The sequence below is a fragment of the Panthera uncia genome (genome assembly GCF_023721935.1).
Source record: "Panthera uncia isolate 11264 chromosome C1 unlocalized genomic scaffold, Puncia_PCG_1.0 HiC_scaffold_4, whole genome shotgun sequence".
In the NCBI taxonomy this organism is placed as follows: Eukaryota; Metazoa; Chordata; class Mammalia; order Carnivora; family Felidae; genus Panthera; species Panthera uncia.
In genome coordinates this window covers 67,087,003-67,113,908 of record NW_026057585.1, presented here as the reverse complement: position 1 = coordinate 67,113,908, position 26,906 = coordinate 67,087,003, and the positions used below count along the sequence as shown (strand labels likewise).

The following is a 26,906-nucleotide window of genomic DNA, read 5'->3' as shown; positions in this document are numbered from 1 at the left end:
TATTTCTGTAGATCTTAGTGGTTAAGATCAAAGACTATTACTATTAATCTAGATTCAAATCTCGGTTCCAATCATCTTAAATGGCTACGTGACCTTATACAAGTCACTCAACTTTTCTGAGCCTCAGCTCATCTTTAAAATAGTAATTACTTTGTAAGATTATTGTGATGATAAAATGGAAAAACACATACAGAGTGCCTGGGACGTAGTGAACATTTAATAAACAGTTATTCCTATGTAATCAATTTATTTCTCTCTGGAAGAACAATGGCATTATTTATTTATGCTTTTTATTCTTATACTTAATCATATACTGTGCCACAGGTTTTTTTACTTTTATATTTATTTATTGGTTTATTAAATAAACATTGGATTGTATAAGTTCCTTATGGGCAGGAAATCTGATTTCATGAAAAAGACCCCCAGTGCTGTGCATAGTGCCAGACACACAGCGTGCAGGTATTTGGTGGAAAAAGCTCGATTATACCATATGAATTAACACAGGCGGAAAAATATGACTAATTTTAAGAGCTTGTGTTCAGGCCACTCTTAGTGTAAAGCAATTTAAGATACTGACATTAGTGCCCAGTTTAAGCCAACACAAGCAACTTTACTGCATATATATTGTTTTTGTTTAAAGGCATTAGGAAGCTGCTTAAACAGTGGTATGAACAGTGCCACTAGTACTTCTGAGAGAAGAGGTGAACTGAAGGTCTGCAGCTCTGCAGCTGGTGTTTTCCTGGGGGCATTTGTGTCCTGAGCATAGAACAAAAATGTTGGGAATCGATGCTTTGTTCAACCACAGGTCCACTCCTGGAGCACAAAGAAACCAGCAGGATTTTGGCAGTCTTACTATGCTAGATGTACAAAACTAAAAGCCTGAGAGGCCAAAACCCATTGAGACATGATGGGTGCAAAACCAAGCTAACTGTTCCCTCAAGACACTAGCAGAATGTGTGAAACAGTGCAGGATAAAAGGACAAAAAGCTAAGCAGAAAGTGTTTGAAAAGCAGAAGAGATTTTCTGCTGTCTTGCCTAAGAAGAATTATACATAGTACCCTTCGAGAGGGAAGGGCCTATAATCACACTAGTTCTCAGTTAGAAGCCCAAAGAGCTGAAATTAAGAACTTAAAACAATTGACCCTTGAACATGGGTTTGAGCTGTGTAGGTCCACTTATAATGCAGATTTTTTACAGTACTGTAAATATATTTTCTCTTCCTTATGATTTTTTTTTTGTTTTCTTAGTTAAGTTTCAGGGGAGTCAAAAAAGTTATATGTAGATTTCTGACTGTGTGAAGGGGGTGTGGTGCCTCTAACCCCCACATTGTTCAAGGATCAACCATAGTTTAACTTTTTATTTTTGAGTATTTAGATATACAAAACAGTTGAAAGATAAAAGAGTTCTTATACACAGGAACTTCACCCCTCACCCAGGTTGTCTTAATGTTAACATCTTATGTAACCACCATTCATTTTGCAAAACTAAGACATTAACATTGGTACAGTAATTATCTAAACTGAAATTTTATTTGCATTGCACCAGTTTTGCCAGTGATGCACTTCTGTTCCAGGATCCAATACAGGATATCATGTTGCTTTTAGTCATTATTTCTCTATACTCTCTTCTAATCTGTGACAAGTTTCTGTCCTTCCTCGTTTCTCATGACCTTGACAGTTTGGAAGAGTACTGGTCAGGAATTTTGTAGGAAGTTTCTCAATTTGATTTTGTCTGATGTTTTTTCATGTTTAGGCCAGGGTTATGGGTTGTGAGGAACAACCCTTCACATTACCTGATATCAAGGAATACAGGATATCAGCATGAGTTAATGATTACTGATGTTAAACTCGATCACTTTGTAAAGGTGGTGTCTTCCAGATATCTCCAAGTTACACTTTCTTTCTATTTTAAAAACAAATCATTAAGTTTAGCCTACCCTCAAAGGAAGAGGAATTAAGCTCCACCTCCTGGAGGGGGCAGTATCCTCCATTATTATTTACAAATCTTCTGTAAAGAAGATGTGTCCATTTTCATCCTTGGTCATTCATTGTTTCGCTTATGTCAATATGTACTCATGGATATTTATTTTATTCTTTGGGTCATAATCCAAATATTGGCATTTATTTTGTTGCTCAAATTATTCTGACAACGGCCACAGGGACTTAAGATTGGCTCCTGTGTTCTTCTTATATGCCCCTATTCTCCTCACTCACTCCCCTCAGCCTTTTCTTTTTTTAAGCAATTCCTCACTTCCCATACTACAAGATGTTCCATCCTAATCTTGTGTTTTCCCTGTCCTAGCCCCAGAATCAGCTATTTCTCTAAGAGTCCTGATAACTTTTATTGAGTGTAGGTATTTAGAAACCAAGATCTGGAAGCTGGGTGTGCTCACTGCTATTGGATTGTCACTCCTTTTAGGCCCTTTTGGAGGGCAAAACTAGGAAACATGGATGTGTATTAACCCAAATATACAATCAGCTCTGTATTTCTGAACCAATCTCTCTATATATATTAAAATAAACATGAATTAAACTGTTATTTTAGACAACAAATAACATCATGCAGTTCATTCCACCCCTCACCCACCTTGTTTCTTTGTCACTTATTTTCTGACACTGAAAAACCTGGCTGTCTTTATCTATGATATATTTACTTACTTGTCCAACTCTCATATATATATGTAAAGTCTTTTCATAATTGCTAATCCAATACCCTGTATAAAACACACTTACCTAGTAAAATGGGGGTTAGCAAACTTCAACTCCCAGGCTAATTCTGACCCTTTGTCTGTTTTGGTAAGGCCTTAAGATAAAAGTAATTTTTACCTTTAAAAAATTTTTTTAAATGTAAATCCAAGTTAGTTAACATGTAGTGTAATAATGGTTTCAGGAGAAGAATTTAGTGATTCATCACTTACATATAATACCTAATGCTCATCCCAACAAGTGCCCTCCTTAATGCCCATTACCCATTTAGCCCATACCCCTACCCAATACCCCTCCAGCAACCTTCAGTTTGTTCTCTGTATTTAAGTCTCTTATGGTTTGCCTCCCTCTCTCTTTTTATCTTATTCTTCCTTCCCTGCCCCTATGTTCATCTTGTTTCTTAAATTCCACATGAATGAAACCAATTGATAGCTTGTCAATTTCTATTAAAAAGTTTGATAGGATTTTGATTATGATTGAACTGAATCCAGAGATCAAATTGGGGAAAACAGACATCTTCATTTTGAGTTCTCCAATCTGTGAACATGGGCTATATCTCCACTTAGTTCTATCTTCTTTGATTGCTGTCAACAGCATTATGTAGTTTTCAGAATGCAAACACTGAACATATTTTGTTAGAATTATACATAAACACTTCAATTTTAATGCTATTGTAAGTGTTATGGATTTTCTAATTTAAAATACCAATTATTCATTGCTGGTATACAGGGAAAAAATGGGCTTTCTTTCTATTTTGTGATCTTGCTAAACTTACTTTTTAATTCTGGGAGCTTTCCTGGAGATCCTGTGGAATTTCCTGCAAAATCATATCCTCTGCAAACATAAGGGTTTTTTTCTTACTTTCTAACCTATATCCATTTCATTTCCTTTTCCTTCCTGCATTGTCTAAGACTCCCATTATGATGTTAAATGAATGGTAAGAGAGGGCATCCTTGTTTCTGAATTTAGGGGAAAATATTCAGTCTTTCATCCATAAGCATAACGTTAGCTGTAGGTTTTCAAAGATGCTCTTTATTAGGTTGAGGAAGTTCCCTTCTACCTCAACTTTACTGAGACTTTTTATCAAGAACAGAGTTGGATTTTGTTGGATACTTTTTCTGTGCTTATTGAAATGACATACAGAAGAAATAAGCTTTTTCTTATCTACCCTGTCAATAGGATGAATTTATACTGCATTTCTAGAATGAGACCACTTGATTATGATGTACTTTCATTTTTATATACTGCTGGATTTGATCTGCTAATACGTTGTTGAGGATTTCTGCATACATGTTCATGAAGATTTTGGTCTATATTTTTCTTTTCTTATTATGTCATTGACACTAGGGTAAATGTTGACCTCATAAAATGACTTAGGAAGTTTTCCTCCTTCTACGTTCTGTCTCATAAGACTAGTATTATGTTTTCCTTAAAGGTTCGGTAGAATTCACCAGAGAAACCACCTGGGGCTGGTGTTTTCTTTTATGTAAGATTCTTAACTTCAAATTCAATTTATTTAATAGATATATAACTATTGAGATTATCTATTTCTTCTTGAGTTAGTTTTGGTATTTTATGCCTCTCAAAAAATTCTTGAAAGTTAATGTCTTTCAAAAAGTTTCAAATAGTTTTAACATCAATGTAACCACAGAAGACAGGATTACCAAACTAGAGGACATTTCTTTTTTTAAAAAAATTTTTTTAATGTTTATTTATGTTTGAGAGACAGAGAGAGACAGAGTGTGAGCAGGTGAGGGGCAGAGAGAGAGGGAGACACAGAATCTGAAGCAGGCTCCAGGCTCCAAGCTGTCAGCACAGAGCCCGACACGGGGCTCGGACTCACGAACTGTGAGATCATGACCTGAGCGAAGTCAGACGTTTAACCAACTGAGCCACCCAGATGCCCCACTAGAGGACATTTCTAAAGAAAATATCAAACTAGAGAGAGAGAGAGGAAAAGAAAAAAGAATTAAAAATATCAAAATAAGCATAAGATATATATGAGATACAGTCTAAAAATCTTATATAAGTGGGAGTCCAGAGGAACGGGAAACAGATAATGGGGCAGAAGCAATGTTGAAAGAAATAATGGCTACAGGTTTTCTAAAACTGATGAAAAATATCAACCTACAAATTTATGAAGCTCTGAAAACTTAACATAGATTAACCCAAGAATACCACATCTAGGTATATAATGGTAAAATTACTAAACACAAAGTGGAAGAGTGAATTTTAAATATAACGGGAGTAGGAGGAGAAATACCTACATTACTTCAAAAGCGTAGGAGCTGACTTTTCAAGACATAAAAGAAGCCAGATGATGATGGAATAGCTTCTTTAAAATGACAAAGAGGGTTGCCTGGGTGGCTCAGTGGGTTTGGATCCTGGAGCCTGCTTTGGATTCTGTGTCTCCCTGTCTCTCTCTTTGCCTCTCCCCCACTCACACTGTCTCTCTCTGAAAAATAAACGTTAAAAAAATAAATAAATAAAAGAGAAGAAAATAACTACCGACCTAGAGTTTTATATCCAGTAAAACCATCCCACATAAAAGTGAAAACAAGATGTTTTCAAACAAAATCAGAATTCACAGCCAGGAGGATGTCATGAAAGAAGTATTAAAGGACGCTCTTCAGGCAGAAGGAAAATGACTCTAGAATCCATATGGGAACATGGAATTGCAGGAAAGAATGAAGAATAATAGAACAGATAAATAAGTGATTAGTATGAATAAACATCATATAAACAAAATTAATTTCTTGTGTGTTTTATACATGTAGAATTAAAGTACAAAATTAAAATGCAAAAATATGAAAAAAAGGGGACGGGTTAAATGTTTTTAGGCCCCAATACTGGTAGGGAGGTCAACAAAAAATAATTTGTCAAGTGTGCAAGCTGAAATCTCCAGGGCAGCCAATAATAGAAGAGTTAGAAAATGAATTAACAAGTTAATAAAAAGGAAAATAAGTTATAAAAATACTTGCTAATTCCAACAAAAGACAATCAATCTACCTAAAAATCCTAGATTTTAATTCTTCAAAAACAAAACCAAAACGTGCTACTCACAATATATACACTTTAAATACAATGATAAAAAGAAAAAAAGAAAAAAAAATACACCATTCATAGACTAGCCAAAATAAAGCCATTCTAACTATACAAATATCAGATAAAACGTACTACCCTCAAGCAAGGAGATGAATAGGGGCATTCACAATAAAAGGCTCATATCACAGTCTGAAGTCTATATCCAACCAATGACACAGCTTCAAAATATATAAAATTAATAAAACTAGAAAGAAATGTGGAGGCTTAAACCTTTCTTGGGATTTGAGATCTATCTACCATGATACAGAAAAATAATTTTAACCAGAACATACATTTAAATGTGAAAAAAAACCAAAAACCCATTAGAGGAAAACATAGGAGAAAGTCTCGAAGTACACAAAATTTCTAAAAATGCTGATCAACAAATTAAAAATAATGAAATAGATTCATTAGGATCAAGAATTTTTTTCTCATCAAAGATGTCACTAAGAAAATAAAAAGATGAGGCATAGAGCGAGAAAAGACAATTACAAAATATATATCTAAGAATTCATATCAAGGATCTATGTGGAACTCTGAACAAAAAAACCAAAAGGAGACAATTCAGTACAAAAATTCACAAATGACCTGAACGAGCATTCACAAAAGAGAATATCCAATGGCCAATAAACATATACATTAGTCATCAGGAAATAGCAAATTAAAACCATTATATGATAAACTACCTCTTACCAAATGCCAAAAGGAAAACTCACATAAGCACATACACACACACATCAATCAAGTAGCAGTGAGGATGTGCAGCAAGTATAACTCTCACACACAGGTAGTTAAAATCACTTGAAAAATTCTTTTGACAGCACCTTCTAGGGCTGAGTGTACACATAGCCCATGACTGGGCAATTCCAAATAAGAATACATACTCAATACAATGATAACTTCATTGCATCATTGTATTCTATATACGCATCAAGGTATACATGCAATGCTTATAGCAGCTTCATAAGAGCCCAAACCAGAAACAACCCAAATGTCCATTAACAGAGGAATGAATAAATCAACAGTAGTAGCTTCATAAAATAAAATAATGTATAAGCAGCAAAAGTGAAGAACTGTTTCTAAATATAACAAGATGTCTGTAGCGCACGATAGTCTGAATTGCAAAATCAAAGTGAAACAAGTCAGAGAAAAAAAGTACATACTGAAGGATGTCACTTATATAAAGATTAAAACACATAAGACTAATCTTGCCATTAGAACTTAGGATAATGTTTACCCTTGAAGTGGCAGCAGCTGAGAGGAAATGCGAGAGAGAGGAAATGTCAGATTCCCAACATGACACTCATGATAAATGATTGTTTTTTAAACTGCTGAAACAAAAAAATCACAAAAAGAATGCACTGTAATTATTTCCCAGCTGCCCGTCATATATATGTTTATTTGCCTTACCTCAGAAAATATTCTCATATTGATGGTCTCTAATATTAAACCCAGTAAACCTGACTGGCTCTTTTCCTCTTTTAAATAACATAAAAATCAGCTGGGAAGCTTCTTCAAAATAATTATTTCTCACCCCACCTCCCCTCATTCTACCATTTAGAATAAAATCTATTTGCAAGAAATGGAATTGTTTTATACTGGGCCATAAAACAAGAGCCCCCATACTTGGAAGGCAATGAAATAATTATCATAAAGTCACTACTTACTATGAGATGTGATCAATAACACTGTTTACAGTTCAGATGATGTCAAACATTTTGCACAATGACTCAGGTCAAGAGGAAGTTAGAGATGTTGCCTTTAGCAAAACCACTGACTTCCATCAAATGGAGGTTGTATCTTTTTTTCTTCTCTTTCAGCGATTAACTATTACAGGCTTAAGCATCTGGAGTGGTTCTCTTGCCCAATTAGAAAAGGCCTTCAAGAGGAAATTTTAGAAACTAACATATAAATGTCTTTGATGAGCCTGATGTGATTTCAAGACATTTTTTACCCGGTCATGGATCTCATCGCAGTTTGAAGGTGAACACCAATCAGAATGGAATCTGTAGGCATAAAAAACAAAGGTGACTTGTAGCCAGAGGGAAAGAAATCTGTCCAAATGCCAGACACCAAAAGTCATTGTTTTTTCTTATCCCGGTGTGATGACACAGAAAGATTTAAATAGCATATTTTCTTCTTTGACCAAAGATGAGAGGCAGATGTAAAATCAGGCACTGATTCTCCACGGAAATATTACGCCTTCATAATATGTGCAATAAGCAGTAATAATAACGTTTGATGTGAATTAGGGAGAGCACACCTAACTAGTTAATCATTTTAATGATTTCCATACACAATTCTTTAGAGCTTTATCTCTAAATAAAGATACAGATTTTCAGATTAGAACAAGAATTCCATGTATAGTGCCTTTAAAATTAGTTCTTATTTTCCAGTAACTTAATCACACTCTCTTACATTATGTGGATAAAATGCCTTTATGTATACAGAACAATAAAACTAATTTTATGAAACGAAACAAAATGTTCAAATAGATGAAAATATTATTTAGAATACAATCATGCTCTTACTCCTTCAGAAGATAGGGGGGTATCAAAACTGAAGGATTCCCTCTCAGCACAGATACCAATCACTTCTCTAGTCTCTCCTATAAATGTGCTTTTTAAGTGAATATTGTAAAAGGAAAGGAAAATGAGACTTTTATGAAAATCTGAGTTTTGGAGTTAAAGAAATAAAACAACCATTCCTCTTTCTTATTCCCGCTCAAACTCAAAACTGGCATTAGTATTCTGAAGTTACTTTATTTTATACAAGTAATAATGAAAATTTCCAGGTCCATCTGATTATAATTCATCTATACGAAGTGTTATTGATAATTGCTTCATAAAGGAATGGGTACTAAAATGCTACTAGATTGCTTACATCTTTGCCTTTTTTCCTCCTAGCTTATTCTTACAAAGTTACAATTTTATATATTTGCACAAGGTATAAACTCTTTAGCAGGATAAATGATTTACATAACCTGTTTTAAAGAATGTAATCACTAATGGATGATCAACTATATCTAAATTTTCATCTCCCATATTTGTAAAAGGAAGTGTTATTGAAGCTACACAAATATATGGCCAACTTTGTTATATTTGCTACATATGCAACACATCCTGAAAATCTGAGATCCAAATGTGCAGTTCCAAGAGGGTGTCTTCAGTGTGCTATGAGAGGGTCCACTAGTCTGTGCTGTGGTATAAGAAATGATTGCCTAACAATCTTTAACTTCATTTACAAAATTCAAAACGGTAAGCATGATTAAAAAGAGTATCAGCTCCTTTTTAATTAAATTTGCTAGTATTTCTTAGTCTGTTTTTAGTAATAACTTTACAGCCTAATACAAATTATAAGTCATAATATTAATATTTATACTTTGAGGAGAAAACTGTTTCTGAAATGTAAGACTTATAATAAAGATTGAAACCATTTTATGTGTGTTAACTCTACTGAAGATATTTTTTAAATGGGCTTCAAGCAAAAGGCACCTTCACTATAAATAAAGAAATTTATTTGCTTACAGTCACTAATAAGAGTTTTATTTTTGAGAGAGAGAGAAACAGAGAGAGAGTATCCGGCACGCAGGGGATGGGCACAGAAGAAGGGAGAGAAAGAATCCCAAGCAGGCTCTGCACTGACAGCATAGAGCCCGACACAGGGCTTGATCCCACGAACCGTAAGATCATGACCTGAGCCAAAATGAAGAGTCAGACACTCAACTGACAGAGCTACCCAGCAGCCCCACTAATAATTTTTGAAAGTCTGTTTATTCATATACATGATTTAGGTCAACACTTCACAGAAATCTTAAAGGAAAACTTATTTCATCTTAATATTTAACCCAGGTAACTTCTATAGCTTTATGTTTTGTCATGCTCCCAATTTTGCCTGGGACATACAATCTATTTTTACATCAGTTTAAATTGTTTATTGATTCTGTTGGATTTTATAAATGCCCTGTAAGTATATTGTTCAGTAATCTAAAAGAGCCATTATCAGAGAATGTCTTATATTTAAAGGTATGGTACTGAGTGTGCTAAAAACAACAAAATGTTTTTGTTCCTAGTAATATGTCTTAAAGACATTTTATTTTCCTTTATAACCAAATCTAAATCTTTTGCAAAACATACACTCAAAGTAGAAGTGTTCCACCTTAGCAAAAGTAAAAAAGTTTATCTACCCTAAAGAGTACCCCAATAAAGTTTTAATACTTTGCTTAGATGAATTTAAAACTGAATTGCTATTATATTATTTTAAAAGCACCTCAACCTTGCTCTAGCCATATAGGTAATGTTTAATATTAGAACCACTCATTTCCTTCTAGCAAAGACCTTACTGCATCTACTACCAAGCATCAGAATAGATGTGTAAATGCCACTTGCTACTGGAAGTCATCACCTGCACTGGGATATGAAAAAGGGACAGTTGAGTTTAGCTGTCTTCAGTGAAGAATTTTTGAATACAGCTTCAGTGAAGAATTTGTCAACTTGGAAAAACAGACTTCAAAAGCCGGGATGAAATTAGACCTCAGGATACAATTACACAAGACTAAAATTGATATTGTACTACAGTGGTAGACAACTGGAGAGTTCTGCAAAATCTGTGAAAAAGCGGGAAAATAAAACAATATTCATAAAAACATTTCCAAGGAGATATAGATAAAAAATGTCTTGAAAACCTACAGAGATGGCAAAGAACCTAATCAACAAAACCACAAGTGCTTAATTCTGAAAGTCAGCAAAAAGAGAGTATCTGAACATCTGACCACTGGAGCAGATGTGGAAATTAAAGTCCCCTGGCAACTGCGACACAGGTTACCAGACTTCAGCAGAAAAATCTCTCTTCAAGACTTTCTCTGGAACTTTTAAAGCCTATAGAAACATAGGTACATATCTTTCTATATAAACATGGAGATCTATCTTTTTATCTATCCATCTGTCTGTGAACTCGATGATCCCACAGGCATCATTCCAAAGATCAGAGGCAACATTAAGCAAAATTCCCTATCTCAGGGTCTCCAGCAGACCTCCATACATCCATTTGAACGTTTATAGGGCTAATGGGGAAAGAAATCTATCTGTTTAGAATAGGGACTTTTTTTTTCTTTCAGAATAAGGATGTTTTAATACAGCTTCCAAACTGATACACTCTTGCTCAAACCATCAGTTTTGAGATGAACTTTTGACAGACTATACAGTTAGTGTAAATTTTATCAATTAATGTCTGATGGTCATAATATGCTATACAAACTGGGTGTGCTACTTCAGATTTTTGACACCACCTAAAGATAGATTTCATTTCCATGTTGTTGATAGAATGTGTGGCTTTCAAATTTCTTTTCTTTTTTTTTTTAATATGAAATTCATTGTCAAATTTGTTTCCATACAACACCCAGTGCTCATCACAAAAGGTGTCCTCCTCAATGCCCATCACCCATTTTCCCCTCCCTCCCACCCCCATCAACCTTTAATTTATTCTCAGTTTTTGAGTCTCTTATGGTTTGCCTCCCTCCCTAACTTTTTTTTTTCTTCCCTTCTCCTCCCCCATGATCTTCTGTTAAGTTGCAAGGACCATGAGGCATTCAAATTTCTATAAAAGTTTTAAACTACCTAGGGTAGGGTTGTTTTTTGTTTTTTTTTTCAATTTATGACAACTGTTTTCTATGTTACTATTAGTGCATGAGGCAACGAATTTCCAATTTGAATTCAACAACAACAAAAACAGATAAAGAGGAATTATTTCTTTCACATTCAAATTATAACAAGTATCTAACTTCAGTTGCCAAAGCTTTTTTAGAGGGAGGGATGGAATTTTACATGATTAAAATTCTCTTGGGGAGTTGGGGAGAGGTTATTTGAGGAAAATAAATACCATATACCAACAATATATAGCAGCATCATTATCACTAAAAGGAAAGTATAACCTATGCTATTTTTATACATAAGCCATGCCTATGATGTTAAATCCCTATGGATCTATTGAAAATAAACCATCATGCACTATTTTTCACTTTTAAAAACCATAGTATTGAATTTGGGTTAAAGTGATCCTAATTAATAAACCCATTAATAGTTAATAACTCACTTCAAGAGGACTGGGCTCGGGAGAAATATCTAATGCTATGTAATATGTACTATATTCTAAACAAAAACAAGTAAGCCTTTTAAAATCAAATTATACTTGTAGAAATAATCAGTTCACATACATTATTTCTGCCTTCTCTTTTCTAATGATGATAATTCAAAAAATCAGTACAGTAGGAAAGACTAAGTATTACCTTTCCCTGAGAGAAGCTCGATTAAGCACAGGACTTGGAGAATGCTTCGGCATTGTTGAGGGTGCTGAATGGACTAGTAGGGTCCTTGCTGAATTCTGGGGCTTGCTACATGACCTTGAGCTTAAATACTCATCACACCTTTCCAAGGAGTCATCGTAGTCTCTCCCATGGGGTGTCCTGATAACCTGTTTAAAAAATTATATTTGTATACACATAATAAATGTGCTATACATTTATTACATACACACACATATACACACCACCTTAGAACATTTATAAGAGTTAAAAAAAAAAAAACAAACACGTATAATGCCACAGCCATATATGAAGGTAAATTTTAGAATGTAGCAGTAATCGTTACCACCATAAGAATAAATATTAGGGGCACCTGGGTGGCTCAGTCAGTTAAGCGCCTGACTTCGACTCAGGTCATGATCTCGCATCTCACGGTCTGTGAGTTCAAGTCCCGCATCAGGCTCGGTGACAGCTCAGAGCCTGGAGCCTGCTTCAGATTCTGTGTCTCCCTCTCTTTCTGCCCCTCTCCCACTCATGCTCTGTCTTTCTCAAAAATATATAAACATCAAAAAAAATATTAAATACATCTAGATTGTTCATTCCACGTCTAAAATTTACAATTATCAATTCCAAAGGCTTTTGAGTAGTGGTAGGGTAAAGGTAGGGGTGTATATATAAAACAAAGGACAATACACAGAAACTAATGACAGCCTAGTTTAGCTATCAGGCCAATCAGAACAGAATTCTACCCTAATACTCATTCATTGATTCATTTGTTCTGAGGACAGACAAATGAATGAATCAGGATAAAAACATTATATAACTACCTTTATATGAGGAACTTATATTCTAGTAAAGTTTACATACTACTATGGAGAGGGAGTTTTAAACACACACCCTAAAATAAATAGGTAAAATACATAGTATGTTAAAGGATGGTGAATATCATAAGAAGAAAATAAAGCAGAAAGGGAGATAAGAGGTACTGATGGGTGGTGTGGGAGGGGTATATAGGGAAGGAGATGCAATTTTATTTTATTTCATTTCATTTCACTTTATTTTTTTATTTATTTGAGAGAGAGAGAGAGCATGAGAGAGAGCAGGGGAGGGACAGAAAAAGAGGGAAAGAGAGAATCCCAGCAGGTTCCACATTGCCAGTCTGGAGAATGAAAAAGGGCTCGATTTCATGAAATGAACGTGAGATCATGACCTGAGCCAAAATCAAGAATCAGACACTTAACCTATTGAGCCACCCAGGCATCCCAGGAGCTACAATTTGAAATAACATAATCAAGGGGGACCTCACAGAGAAAGAGAATATCTTAGTAAAGACCTAAGGAGTAAAGGCCTGAAGATCTTACTAAAGACCACAAGACCTAAGTCATGGGGACATCTGTGGGAAGATCATTCCAGAAGGAGAGAAAAATAAACACAAAGTTCCTGTGGGATGGGGTGGAAAGCATGCCTGATGTATTAGAAATAGCAAGGAAGGGGCAACTGGGTGGCTCAGGTAGTTAAGCATCCAACTTCGGCTCAGGTCATGATCTCACAATTCATGAGTTTGAGCCCCGTGTTGGGCTCTGTGCTGACAGCTCAGAGCCTGGAGCCTGGAGCCTGGAGCCTGTCTTCGAATTCTATGTCTCCCTCTCTCTCTGTCCCTCCCCTGCTTGTACTGTCTCTCTCTCACTCAAAAAATAAATTAAAAAAAAAAAAAAACACTTAAAGAATTAAAAAAAAAAAAAAAGAAATAGCAAGGAAACCAATAGGGCTGAACTAAATAGTAGGTAATGAGGTCAAAAAGGTAGTTTTAAGGATTTAGGATTCTATGCTGTAACTTTTTTTTTTTTTAAACAAGATCTCACTGGCTACTTTGTTAAGAACTGTCTATAGAGGGGCACCTGGGTGGCTCAGTCGGTTGAGCGGCCGACTTCGATTCAGGTCACGATCTCGCAGTCCGTGAGTTCGAGCCCCGCGTCGGCTCTGTGCTGACAGCCTGGAGCCTGTTTCGGATTCTGTGTCTCCCTCTCTCTGACCCTCCCCCGTTCATGCTCTGTCTCTCTCTGTCTCAAAAATAAATAAACGTTAAAAAAAAAAAATTAAAAAAAAAAAAAAAGAACTGTCTATAGAGTGGGCCAAGGGCAGAGACAGGGAAATCAGCTAGGAAATGATTATAACAAAATATGGAAAAGGATGCTGGCTTGAATAAGAATGATATCAATGGAGGTGAAAAGTGATCAGATTGAAAAGGCATTTGAAAGATAGGGCCAACAGGATTCGCTAATGGACTGGATGTCAAAGATAACACCAGTTTTTTGGTCTAATCAACCAGAAGAATTGGGTTTATATGATTTAGTTACACCCTTCCAACTGGAAGCATAGAAGAGTAAATATTAGGAGCCTGTTTCTGCACATGTTGAGCTGCTTATACCTATTAATTTATTAATCACCCAACATATTAGAGTAGAATTCAGAAGAAGAGTCCAGGATAAAGATATAAATGGTATTTAAAGATAGGGCACTAGGTGATATCACCAAGGAAGTGAGCATAAGTAGAAAGAAGAATACATCTGAAGACAGAGCCCAGGGGAATACTCCACTACTGAAAGGCTGAGAAGATAGCAAGGAAACATCAGACTGAGGAGTGGGCAGGGAAGAAGGGGAAGAAACAGGAGAATGTGTGGTCAGTTGAAGAATGCATTTCAAGTAAGGGGAGTAACTAACTAAGTTAACTATGCTGATAAATCAAATTGGAAAAGACTGAGAATGGAACTCTGGATTTTAGCAATTGGAGAGTCATCAGTAACATCAACAAGAGTAGCACTGATGGAGTGATGGGAGTGATAATCTGGAGTTGAGTTCAAGAGAGAATGAGAGAGAGAAATTGCACTCATTTAATAAATATTTAATCTCCAGTCATTATTTTAAGTGGTGGGACTACAACAGTGAACACAGCTAAGTCCCTGCCTTTATGAGCAAATGTTCTAGCAGTACGATTTGGTAAATATTTGGCCTTTAAGAAAGATACCTTATCTTTCTCAGACTTCTTTCCCTCATATGTAAAGTAGAGTTAATAATCACTATCTTATAGATTTTCCATAATTTAAAGTATGTTATAGAACATCTAGGTGTGTGAATTAGTTATACAATAAATATAAGTCATTTATTATTAAAACACCAGTCCAACACAACTTTTTGCTTCAACACTACCACAATTTTCACTGCTTTCCAGAATTAGAGCAACATATGGTGACTCAGCAATCAGCTAAGAGAACCAAGCTTTCATCCCAGAACCAAATAGCACATGGTTCAAACGGCTCAGTTACAGTCCCAAATAACTGACCAAGAAATATATGATCTAGGTTGAATAAAAATTGGAAATTATTTCAATGTTAGTTGTTCACATAAAGTAAAAGCACAGTGAATGTCAAAAACAAGATCAAAGATGTCCATAGTCAACAAATGTTAAGCATATATGTGAAGAGACTGATAGGAAAGAAAAAAAGTGCTGTAATGCTGTTTCTAGAATTCTATTCAAATATGAGTCTCTTGGCTTATGGTACAGATTATTTTCTCTTCATTAACTTCAATGCCAACTGAGTCATGTTGGTTAGCAGACCACTTCATTTTTCTTTCCCCCCCCCCTTTTTTTTTTTTACTAAATTTTCTCCCCAAACTAGTCAGCAATATTTTAAACACAGCCATGTTCCTCTATTTATAAGAATATTCACTGACAATCTCTTGCACCACATGTTAGCTAATACTCATATCTAGAAAGGTATAGGGGTTTGAACTTACAATCCAGATGAGATGGGGCATAAACACAAAGATAACTGACAAGATAACCTGCATCAAATACATCATAATGACAATACAGAAGGATATTCAAAGATTTTGGTCTAAATGGTGGAAGTCTCATGGAGAAGGTGGGACTGGAATCAAGGCCATTAGTAGAGAAAAGGAGAAAGCGCAGTCAGAATGGGGGAAAAGGCACAAGGAAAGAGGACCACAGATGACAATAACTTGGCTATCTCTATAGGAAACTAATAGGAGAGACAGTATCTTAGAGGTGGAAAGGAGCACATTGTAGAGAAACTTAAGTGCTGTAACTCAATACTATTCAACATTTTTAAAGCATATTCTATGTATCAAGTACTAAACAAGGGAGGAGACAACAATCACAAATAAATGTAACAGAAGACCTCAAAGAAGTTATAATCCATGAGGGCAGACATGAAAAAACAAGTAATGATAAAATAATGAGGAAGGAAATTAGAACTGAATAGATATATAATAAGTGTGCCATGGGACCACAGCTAGGATATATTCTTTCCATGGAATTACAGCAAATATTTGTTTGGTAAAGTTTTATATCTGCATGAGGGACTAAAGGTATAATGAGGGAGTAAGTCTTGGATAAGAATCCATTTCAAACTTTCAATCTTAAGCCTTAGCTTAAGACATTTCCATAGCTCTTGTGAGTTTTCCATAGGTTACTTATTTACTTCAAAACCACATGGAATATTATCTCTTTGGCTCATTACAGAAGAGTTCCATCTCTTGGACAATTCTTCAAGAACACTGGCTTACAGTCCAAAGACCTGGGTTCAAATCCCTACCAATTATGTGCCCCTGAGCGGGTCATTTCTTTCCAAGCTTTAGTTTCCTTATATACAAACTGGGGAAATAACCTTGCAGATTTGCCACAAAAATGTGGTAAAATTGTGAAAACACAAAGCAGAGGGCTTAGTTTATGAAGAATAATAGTTATTTCCTCTGTTTACAGTAATCTTCATATTTCAGCAAAAAGACTTTTTTTCTTTTTCTTTTTACATTTATGGAAATCTTTAAATGTCTGTTCTAAGATCTTCACTATGTAACAATTCCAATATTACAAATGTTAAAATGTATCGAGATAAAAAATCTAGTATTTTTAAACCACTCTAAAACTGTTACAGGTAGAAAAGTTTCATACACAAAATTCATTGTAATTCCATACATGCAATTATACAAATGACACACTTCTCAAATTTGTGATATATAATGGTTTGGTTATACCATACTTATGAAATAAGATTCCTGAAAAGTTGTTTACATGATAAGCTGATAAGTCATATTTATGGCCATAAAATTTTATGGGAACTTCAAGGTCCAATTAATAGAAGGAATAATTAACTACTGAGTATAATGGGAAACAGGAAGTCACTTATCCAACAAGAATCTGTTGAACTGACTTAATGCCTGGTATAAACACCATGCTCTAAAACTTCTTCTTTGTCATGGAGCATAAAATTTAAGAAACAAATACAAATAATTCTAATGGAATTAGCTGGGAAGTAGTTCAGACTAAGGATTGTAGGGGGAAAGTGCAGTATAGGTACTACTTTTAGGATGATAAGAAGAAAGTATGGTTCTCATTCAAAAGAGAGAGAAGCAATTTCTCAGTTTTGCCAAGAACATTCCTTAGTGAATCCTATTTCAAGTGAATAATCAATTCCTATCTTACCCGGTTTAAAAATCCATATGCTCAGCTATCTGGATTGGTTTTAGAAAGATGTACTTTCTTTATACTGGAGAGAATTCAAGAAATTCCAAAATAATGCAATGAAAATGATAAGTAATTCCTAAATAGATCAATCCTTGTGTGTACGTGTGTGTATGGAGGGTTCCCTTCTTAGACCACTGTTCTATGCATTTATATAAATAACTTGTTTAATCGCCACAACAACCTTATGAAATATTTTGATTCTGTCCACTTCATAGGAGAGGAAACTGAAGCAAAGTTAAATAGCTATTAAGTGAGGGGGTCTCAGGCTAGTGACACATGAGAGATCTACGGCAGATCTCTCAAGTGGAAAACTCCAGAGCCCAAGCCTCCCAGGATGCCTGAAAGGAAAGTCTCACAGAAGATGGTCTCACAATCTGATTTACTAACAACCCAAACTACAGACCTCAGGAACAAACTGAAGAAAGAAAGCATACCCAATTAATTTTATGATGTGATCATAATAATGCTACCAAACCACTCATGGAAAGTAGAAGGGTAATTACAGACCACCCTCACTAGAAACCATATGTGGGAAAAGTGTTAAATAAAATATTAACAAATTAAATTCAGTAATGTTAAAAATATATATATAACATGACCAAGTTGGGTTTATTCAAAGAATACAAAGATAGGTGAGCATTAGAAAATCTATTAATTCACTACGAAAAAAATCAGTATCAAATCAATAGATGCTGAAAAAAATCCATTTGATAATATTCAACATCCATTCATAATTTAAAAATATTCTTTGCAAACAAGAAATCTCAAAAGGAACTTAGTTAACTTGCAAAAGGATATTTAACAAAAATCTACTGCAAATAACATTCATAGGTGTGAAACCTCAGACATGATCCTATCTATCAAAGACAGGATCAAGACAAGAAAACACTGTATTAGGCTATGCTGCGGTAGCAAATTAAATTTGAAAATCAGTGGTTTAACATAATAAAGGTTCATTTTTCCCCATGCTTTATGGTAACAGAGGTTATTAGCAAGAAAAATTACACTTCACAAAAACTGTCTAAGGACTGTTTTGATGAGACACACTGAGCAACTTACAGCTGTATGATCTAGAACGTGAGGCCTCATTGTCACTGAAACAAGAGAGGGTTCAGATCAATTCACCTATGCTTCACCCTGGAAGGGATCCACATAATTTTCATTCATAGCCCATCGGCTAGAGTAGGTCCTAAATAACTGCAAAAGGGCTTGAAAAGCTGGAAGAGGATACGAACAGCCAATAAGCAGTAACTGTCCCTGCCACGTCCCCTATCACCACTTTTATTCACACTGTACTGAAGATATTAGAAAGTTAAGACAAAGAAATATTTCGAATGGCATAAATAAAATTCATTTCGCAAATGATAGTTTCTTCTATTAAAAAATTCAAGAATATCTATGACAAAAATGTTATACAAAATCAGCTTCAAACCTATATATCAGTAAAACACACAAAAAATGTAGTTTACATTACATTCCTATTTACAGTAGGAACCAAAACTATAAGGTTTCTAGGAATAAATCTAACTATGTGTAACAGATTAATGGAAAAGCATACATATCTTTACTGAGACACGTGAGAACTGAGACCACCTGCATTCACATGGCTTAAATATCAGATCTAAGAACTGAGACCCACCTACCTCAATGTGACTTTACCATGAGTTCAAGGAAATTCTTGCCCAAGAAAACAATGCTACAAACCAGTAAATACCATCATTTGCTTCAGGACATTCCCATAAATCATTTACCTGAACAAACGGTCTGCTCAATCATCAATCAGCTCCCTTCTTGAAACAACAGATTCTTAATCTGGGCAAATAATTCCCTTCTCAGAAGAAAAGATCACTCAACTGGACAAATCCTTCCTTATCAAATCAAGTGTTTACTTATCAAGACTCGCTTTAAGAACCCAATCTTTGTGTTCATTAATCCCAAACTTTTATATCACAAACTTTGTCAATTAGATTCCCTCATTAAAAGCCCTACCTTAAAACACTGGAGCTCAGACCCCAAAACCCTATACATATCTGCCCCTAACCTTCTCCTTTCAGAGACACTACTCAGACTGTCCAAGTGGTGGCGCTACCTTAAAGCATTATGTCAGAAACTCAGCTCTGCTTGATATCAACAGATTATTTAGTTATTCTGGTGGTTTTGGTGAGTTGGCAGTTGACAATCCTAACAGTCTACTAAGATATAAATAGACACCCACATGCTGCCACAGCTAAAACCTTCAACTTAGAAACTGTACTCTTCTGAGACTTCGTGAGCTTCCCTACTGTGAGTCTCTGACTGCAGTAGTAAGGTGAATGAACTTTGGTGTTGAGTCTGGGCTCTGATTTCTTTTTGTTAAACTTCCCAAGTGCTTAGTTACTTCATCTCCTAGGATGCAGAACCCTTTACTAATCTTGTCATTATATGATCGGATTGGAAAATTTGTATCCCGGTGGATGTCTGTCTTTTTATCAACAATACTAATATATCTCTATCTTTGTGACTTTTTGTTGTGAGTCTGTGAGAAGAAGATCATAGGAAGATGAAAAAATGTTGAGCTACCAAATCCATCCTCGAGTTAGGCCCATGGATGAACAGGCTCTGAAATTCTCATCACACTACAATCATAATAAAAACTCTGCCGTGGGTCACTTGTCAAAGTATCATGAAAACTTCTTCAGTGTTGCCTTGTTCTCTCCATGGGAAAAAACTGCCATAGAAGAGATTGCTTCCAAACCTTCCATCCTCCTAGAAGTGCAGACTTGTCAGGTCTCCCATTTGAGACAACCGCTAGGTTGGGGCACAAGACACAAAGCACGCAAGCAGCACACGGACCAACATTACCAGACTTGTATAGTGGTTTCCATTTAGGTCCATGTCCCCTCCAAGTTAGATTCAAGCTTCTTACACCTATTCACACTATAATTTTAAGTCATACAGTTACTATTCTAAGCAACATAATTTCACCAATGTCTATGCAAAGAAATACCTCTGCTGTCAGGGCAGCAGGGTATTCACAAAGCTCACCTGGCAGGATTCAGCACTGTTGCAGACTGAGAACTGCTCTTTACCCTCTAGTTTTCCCTTGTTCAAGTCAGGGCACCCAGGTCCCCAGCTATCCTGCTCCTGCTCTAACAAAGTAGATTAGAAATGGCATCCAGGTAGGGTGGGAATGTGAGATAGGGGAGAGATCATGCCAATTCACAGGTCACCGGATCATAAGAAGTCCTATCTACATCTGATGGACTGGCCTGTCCATCACCCCAAGATCCTGGCCTTCAAGCTACATTCAAGTGACTGCAGGGAACTCTGAGTGGTCTTTCTTGAGGAAGACATGATTATGTTCTATGTGAGGGAAGAAAGGTATGCAAAGATATTTGGGGGCCAGAGGGGCAGACTGTGTCAGATATGGTTAGCTGTCCACTAAAATTTGTGTCCCCTCTTATGAAGCATAAGATTAGTGGGAATTGGCTGCCTACCCAGGATCCCTACTTACTAGCCACTCTCCTCCCTGTGCTTCTAGATATGGCCACGTGACCAGTTCTTGTCAATGGAACATAAGAAGTGACTTAGAGCACTTCCAGGCTTTTAAGAAACAGATGCACTGGACTGTTAATGAGAAATAAAACTTACGTTGTGTTAAAACATTGTAATAGTAAAGTTTCAGAACATCTGGCATTACCCTAATACATTGAGTGAGTTAAAATCCAGAAGTAGAAATGTAGACATGACCTAGATAAGAAAGACAGTGATGACATAATGGGAACACAAGGAGTAGGAGCAGCCAGATTATAGGCAATACAAAAATCTAAGCAGAAAACTCTGACTTTGATGTGATATTCATTCATAAATTCAAACACCAGTTAAGTATCCACCAGATACCACACACCTAGCTATCAAAACATTAAATTTACTTTCACGAGTTTAGGAAGACATATAAAATCCATATTCTGCCAAGTGAAAGAGGCACCCAGTGTAAAAAGGCAATGAATGCTAAGGCATGTGAGGATGTTAAAAGTGATGTTAAGGCTACCAGAAATCAAACATATATCCCACGTGTATTTCACAATTTTGCCTAAAGCAAGGTCTGCTTCTCCAGTGCCACAAAGGTGATTTCCTATCTCTTTTAAAGAAACAGAAGGACTCTTCAGTTTTGAGAGTTCTCATAAAATTCATTGTCTCCAAATAGTTTAGGAGTAATGGATAAAGAAATGGAAGCAATGTTCACTTGAATGTCTAACAGTGAAAGGAGGGAGAGAGGATGATAAAGACACAGGGATGCAGACTGAGCTCTTTCTCAGATTTGCAAAATTTGTTTTCTGTCATTTAAGACGGGGGTAAAAATTCCTGTTCAATTTGTAAGTCTGCATATAATCCAATTATATAATAAATATGAAAAGCTTTAAAATTGGAACCCATTATACAAATTTAAGTTGTTTTTTATTATTGTGTTTTATGGTCAAAATAAATGCAAAGGTGTTAACATGATTAAGAAGGCAGAGTAGAAGGAAAAACAAAGTGGAGATTAACAGGAAGACTGAAGTAGAGATGAAGAGAACTGAGAAAAATTCCATCCACAACGGACATTTTCTCTGACAAAGTAGAATATGAAGTCATGTATAGAAAATGAGAAGTAGAACTTAGAAAGTCTAGACTATGTTATAGAATCAACAAGAGAACAAAATGATCAAGCAGCACTGAAGGCCAAACTGAAGCTAGAAAGGATGTATTTTTAAAGGCCCAAGTAAAATGGGTTCTATAAAGCTTTCCAGAAATATCCTGTTATTAGATATACAGCCATTCATTTATTCAGATACTGATTATACATGGCATCATTGATTTTTCAACCTTTAGTCCAAAAGCCCCTGCAAAGGACAGAACTGTGTCTCCCCAAAATTCCTATGTCGAAGCTCTCCCACTGCGACTGCATTTGAAGTAAGGAATTAAGTAAGGTTCAATGAGGTCACAGAGGTGAGGTTCTAATCTGAAAGGATTGGCGCTCTCATAAGGAGACCCCAGACTTTGTGCTCACGTGTGCACACACTCTCACTCTCTCTGCTATGTGAGGATGCAGTGAAAAGCAGCTGTCTGCAAGCTAGGAAGAGAGCTCTCACAAGATACCAGAATGCCTGGCACCCTGAGCTTTTCTACTGTCCAGCCTCCAGAACTGTGAGAAAACAAATTTCTGTTGTTTAAGGCACCCAGTCTATGGTATTTATTACGGTAGCCCAAACTAAGACAGCCCTCATGTTAAAAATGAATACTTTGTATTGCCCTCTTTTATATACTGAAATGAAACGTATTAAAAATGTAACTTACAGGGGCACCTGGGTGGCTCAGTCGGTTGAGCGACCGACTTCAGCTCAGGTCATGATCTCACGGTTTGTGAGTTTGAGCCCCGCGTTGGGCTCTGTGCTGACAGCTCAGAGCCTGGAGTCTGCTTCTGATTCTGTGTCTCCCTCTCTCTCTGCCCCTCCCTCACTCGTGCTCTGTCTCTGTCTCAGAAATAAACATTTAAAAAAAAATTTTTTTTTAAATGTAACTTATGGGGTGCCTGGGTAGCTCAGTTGGTTTGATTTCAGCTTAGGTCTGATCTCATAGTTTGTGAGTTCAAGCCCCACATCGGGCTCTGTGCAGACAGTGTGGAGCCTACTTGGGATTCTGTCTCCCTCTCTCTCTGTCCCTCCCCTGCTTGCTCTCTCTCTCTCTCTCTCAAAGATAAATAAAACTAAACTTAAAAATATTTTTAAAAATTAAAAAAATAAAAATGTAACTTCTTACATACCCACTTTCCAAAAAAATAAATCAATGAATTGTCTTAATTGTAGTATAGAGAAATTAATGGAACATGACTTAATTTTTTTTAATGTTTATTTATTTTTGAGAGACAGAGTGAGAGTGGGGGAGGGGCAGAGAGAGAGGGAGACACAGAATCCGAAGCAGGCTCCAGGCTCTGAGCTGTCAGCACAGAGCCTGACATGGGGATCCAACTCACAAACCGTGAGATCATGACCTGAGCTGAAGTCCGGCGCTTAACCAATGGAGCCTCCCAGGCACCCCTATGGAACATGGCTTAAAATACACACTTCAATACATAAATGCCAACTATGACATTCTAAAAAATATAAAGGATGTTTGCACTCACTTACATAAATAAGTTTGAAGTTGAAAAAAAAATTCTTTTTAACATTTATTTATTATTGAGAGACAGAGAGAGACAGAGCATGAGTGGGGCAGAGAGAGGAGGAGACACAGAATCTGAAGGAGGCTCCAGGCTCTCAGCTGTCAGCACAGAGCCTGACGTGGGGCTCGAACTCACAAACCCAGAGAGATCATGACCTGAGCCGAAGTCAGACACTCAACCGACTGAGCCACCCAGGCGCCCCAATAAGCTTGAAGTTTTAAAATGTAAGTAGATCATGGGGAGCCTGGGCAGCTCAGTCGGTTGAGCATCCAACTCTTGACTTTGGCTCAGGTCAGGATCTCACAGTTCGTGACTTCAAGCCCTGCATCAGGCTCTGTACTGCAAGCTTGGTATTCTCTGTTTCCTTCTCTCTCTCTCTCTGCCCCTATCCTGCTCACGCTCTGTCTCAAAAATAAATGAACATTTCAAAAGATATAAATAAAATGTAAGAAGATCATAAGACATTCCATACAAGAAAACCAGGAAAATAAATAAGCTGCTGTACACTTCATCATGGTATAATACTACACCATATGTTTTTAACAAAACAAAGTATAATCTTTATAATATATTTGTATTCCTACAATATATGCTGTATCTCAAAACAATGTAAAGGTACTCTTGTTTTATGTAGAGTTAGACTGGTTCTAATAATTATGAACATGTTTTTCACCTCCATTATGGTTGGTGAAACAGCTGAAAGCCATGTTGGACATAAGAATTCCTCATTGTTTGGAACGGTCCCATTATTGGTAGAATACCTCATGTCCCTGATCATTAAATATTAAGAGTACTTCCCCTCAATGACTGTAATAACAGTCCCTGTTAATGTCTAAAATGCCACCTTGAGAGTGGTACAATGTCTACTGAGAACCAGTGTATTAAATGAATGCCTATTATACACAGGCACATGGAAGTACACATAGGGGAGAGAAGCAGCCAATGATTCAGGTGGAATGATGGTAGAACAGAGGAGACACGAAACTAAAAGAACATGAGTGTTTATGAGAACAGCTGGTTATAATGCATTCAGGGTAAAGAGAGTTGAGTTTGGCCAAAAGAATATACAATGACCAAGCAACTACAAATATTAAAAAGGGAAGCAGCAGATTTAAAAGATAAAGAAAAGTAGGAGAAATAGAAAATAAGGATGTTAAAAAGCCAATATCCCTCAGTATACACCTTCCACTCAAACGAGACTAGTAGTTTCTCTTTTCTCCCAGGACACTGCACTTATTCCAAATCCCAAGATGTTTTCGCATTGCTTTCCTTCTCTTGCCTATGCAAAATATATTTCTCAACAGAATTTAGGCAAAGTTCCATTTTTGCAGAAATTTTTTTGCAAGCACTCCCACATTTATGACATTTTTCCTTGTAGAAATCCAAGTGCTCTACTACCTGAATATTTATTAACCAGCTACTATGTGCCTATAAGAAGAGACTTTATTCTTTCCATAGAGAAGATAGCAGTGCTCAAGACTATATATACATTTCTATGAAAATCTACCCCTTGAATACAAAAATAATCCTGTGAGCTTACTTACCACCCACTGCCTTACAAGGGTAGTATGAATGATCAATTTCTACTCTAACCCTAAGAGTAAAGAATCCAGAGGTGAAAGTGGGACAGAATTAAGAATGGGTGGAAGTTCAGTTCTTTCAAAGAATTCATTTGGAAAAGAGGATTGCAAACATATACACCTATCTTTAAATGGACCAGTCAACATACAGCTTACTTTATAAGCCAACATATAGTTACTTTAGGATAAATACTGGTAACCTGTAACTTTATCCCTCTTTATTCTGTATTTTTATATATTTGGTTTGCTTATTTTCTGTTAATAATCCACTCACACAATACACATTTTTAGGAATCCACACCATACATCAGATAATATGCTAGGTACTAGCAATTATCGATAAGCTAGATCAATAAGGTCCCTATCATCCTGGAACTTAGAGATTAGTAAAACAAGCGGATTTTAAACAAAGATGCAAATAAAGATGAAAATAAATATATAATTATAAATCGTGAAGCATAACTTGAAGGAAATGTACAAAGACAGGCTTATCCCTTAAGTAGGCCAACTAAAGTGACTTCCCTGAGCCCCATGCAAGACAATCAATATTATACTTTTTGACTTACATGTGTGTGCACATACACATATATAACACACATCAATGTGCATGTACATGAGTGTGTGTGTGTGTGTGTGTGTGTGTGTGTGTGTGTTTGAATATATTCCACATAACAGAGCAGGTCTGCATCAGGTGAATTATGCCAAGCCATACTCCTCTAGTGGCAGCCTTAAACAAGGGCACAACTATATATAAATGCTATACAAAGGGCAGTTCCACCAATACAAATGCTATTATATTCATAGTCATACTAGTGGTTCTCAAATGCCAAAATTTGGATTGATGGCCAAGAGAACTGCATCAAAACCACCTGGAAACTTGTCAAAAATAAAAAATTTCCCACTCTCCATTGTCAATAATTTCAATTTAGTACCTAGAATGAATTTTTATAAAGTTCCATCTACATAATTATGATACTGTAGATGTGAGCCTTTAGTCAGACAGTGCCTTGACTCATTACTTAACTGTTCCACAGTTCTTTTATCATGCTCAAAGCCTGGCAAAGTACTCAAACTATGCTATTCAGTGCCAGCAAGCACAAAATAAATTATTTTCAAATAAATAAGCAAAGGTATTGTAAGGAAAGTTATGATTTTTTTTTCTTTTTGTTGTTTTCTCAAATACAATGACACGCCTTATCAAGAAGCTTTCACTTAGGAAGAGAAACGACAAACTCTGAGACAATGCTTCTCAAAATGGAGGACACAAACTACGAGTGGTATAGCAGATAACTTAATATGGTACCCCAAGCGATTTTTTTTCAATATATGAAATTTATTGTCAAATTGGTTTCCATACAACATCCAGTGCTCATCCCAAAAGGTGCTCTCCTCAATACCCACCACCCACCCTCCCCTCCCTCCCACCCCCCATCAACCCTCAGTTTGTTCTCAGTTTTTAACAGTCTCTTATGCTTTGGCTCTCTCCCACTCTAACCTCTTTTTTTTTTTTTTT

The 26,906-nt window shown here is 36.1% G+C and overlaps 1 protein-coding gene across 2 annotated transcripts in view; it reads right to left on the bottom strand.

Annotated features, from left to right (window-relative positions):
* SPATA6 (spermatogenesis associated 6) overlaps positions 1-26,906 on the bottom strand; it is a 149,250-nt gene that overhangs the window by 36,121 nt on the left and 86,223 nt on the right. Inside the window, exons 10-11 of one of the 2 annotated variants that reach the window (XM_049617213.1) lie at positions 12,073-12,257; positions 7,696-7,795 (exon numbers count right to left, since the gene is read on the bottom strand). In XM_049617213.1, the coding sequence (XP_049473170.1) occupies positions 7,696-7,795; positions 12,073-12,257 (285 nt within the window). The remainder of the gene's footprint in view (positions 1-7,695; positions 7,796-12,072; positions 12,258-26,906) is intronic. The other variant, XM_049617214.1, reaches the window with a different exon arrangement.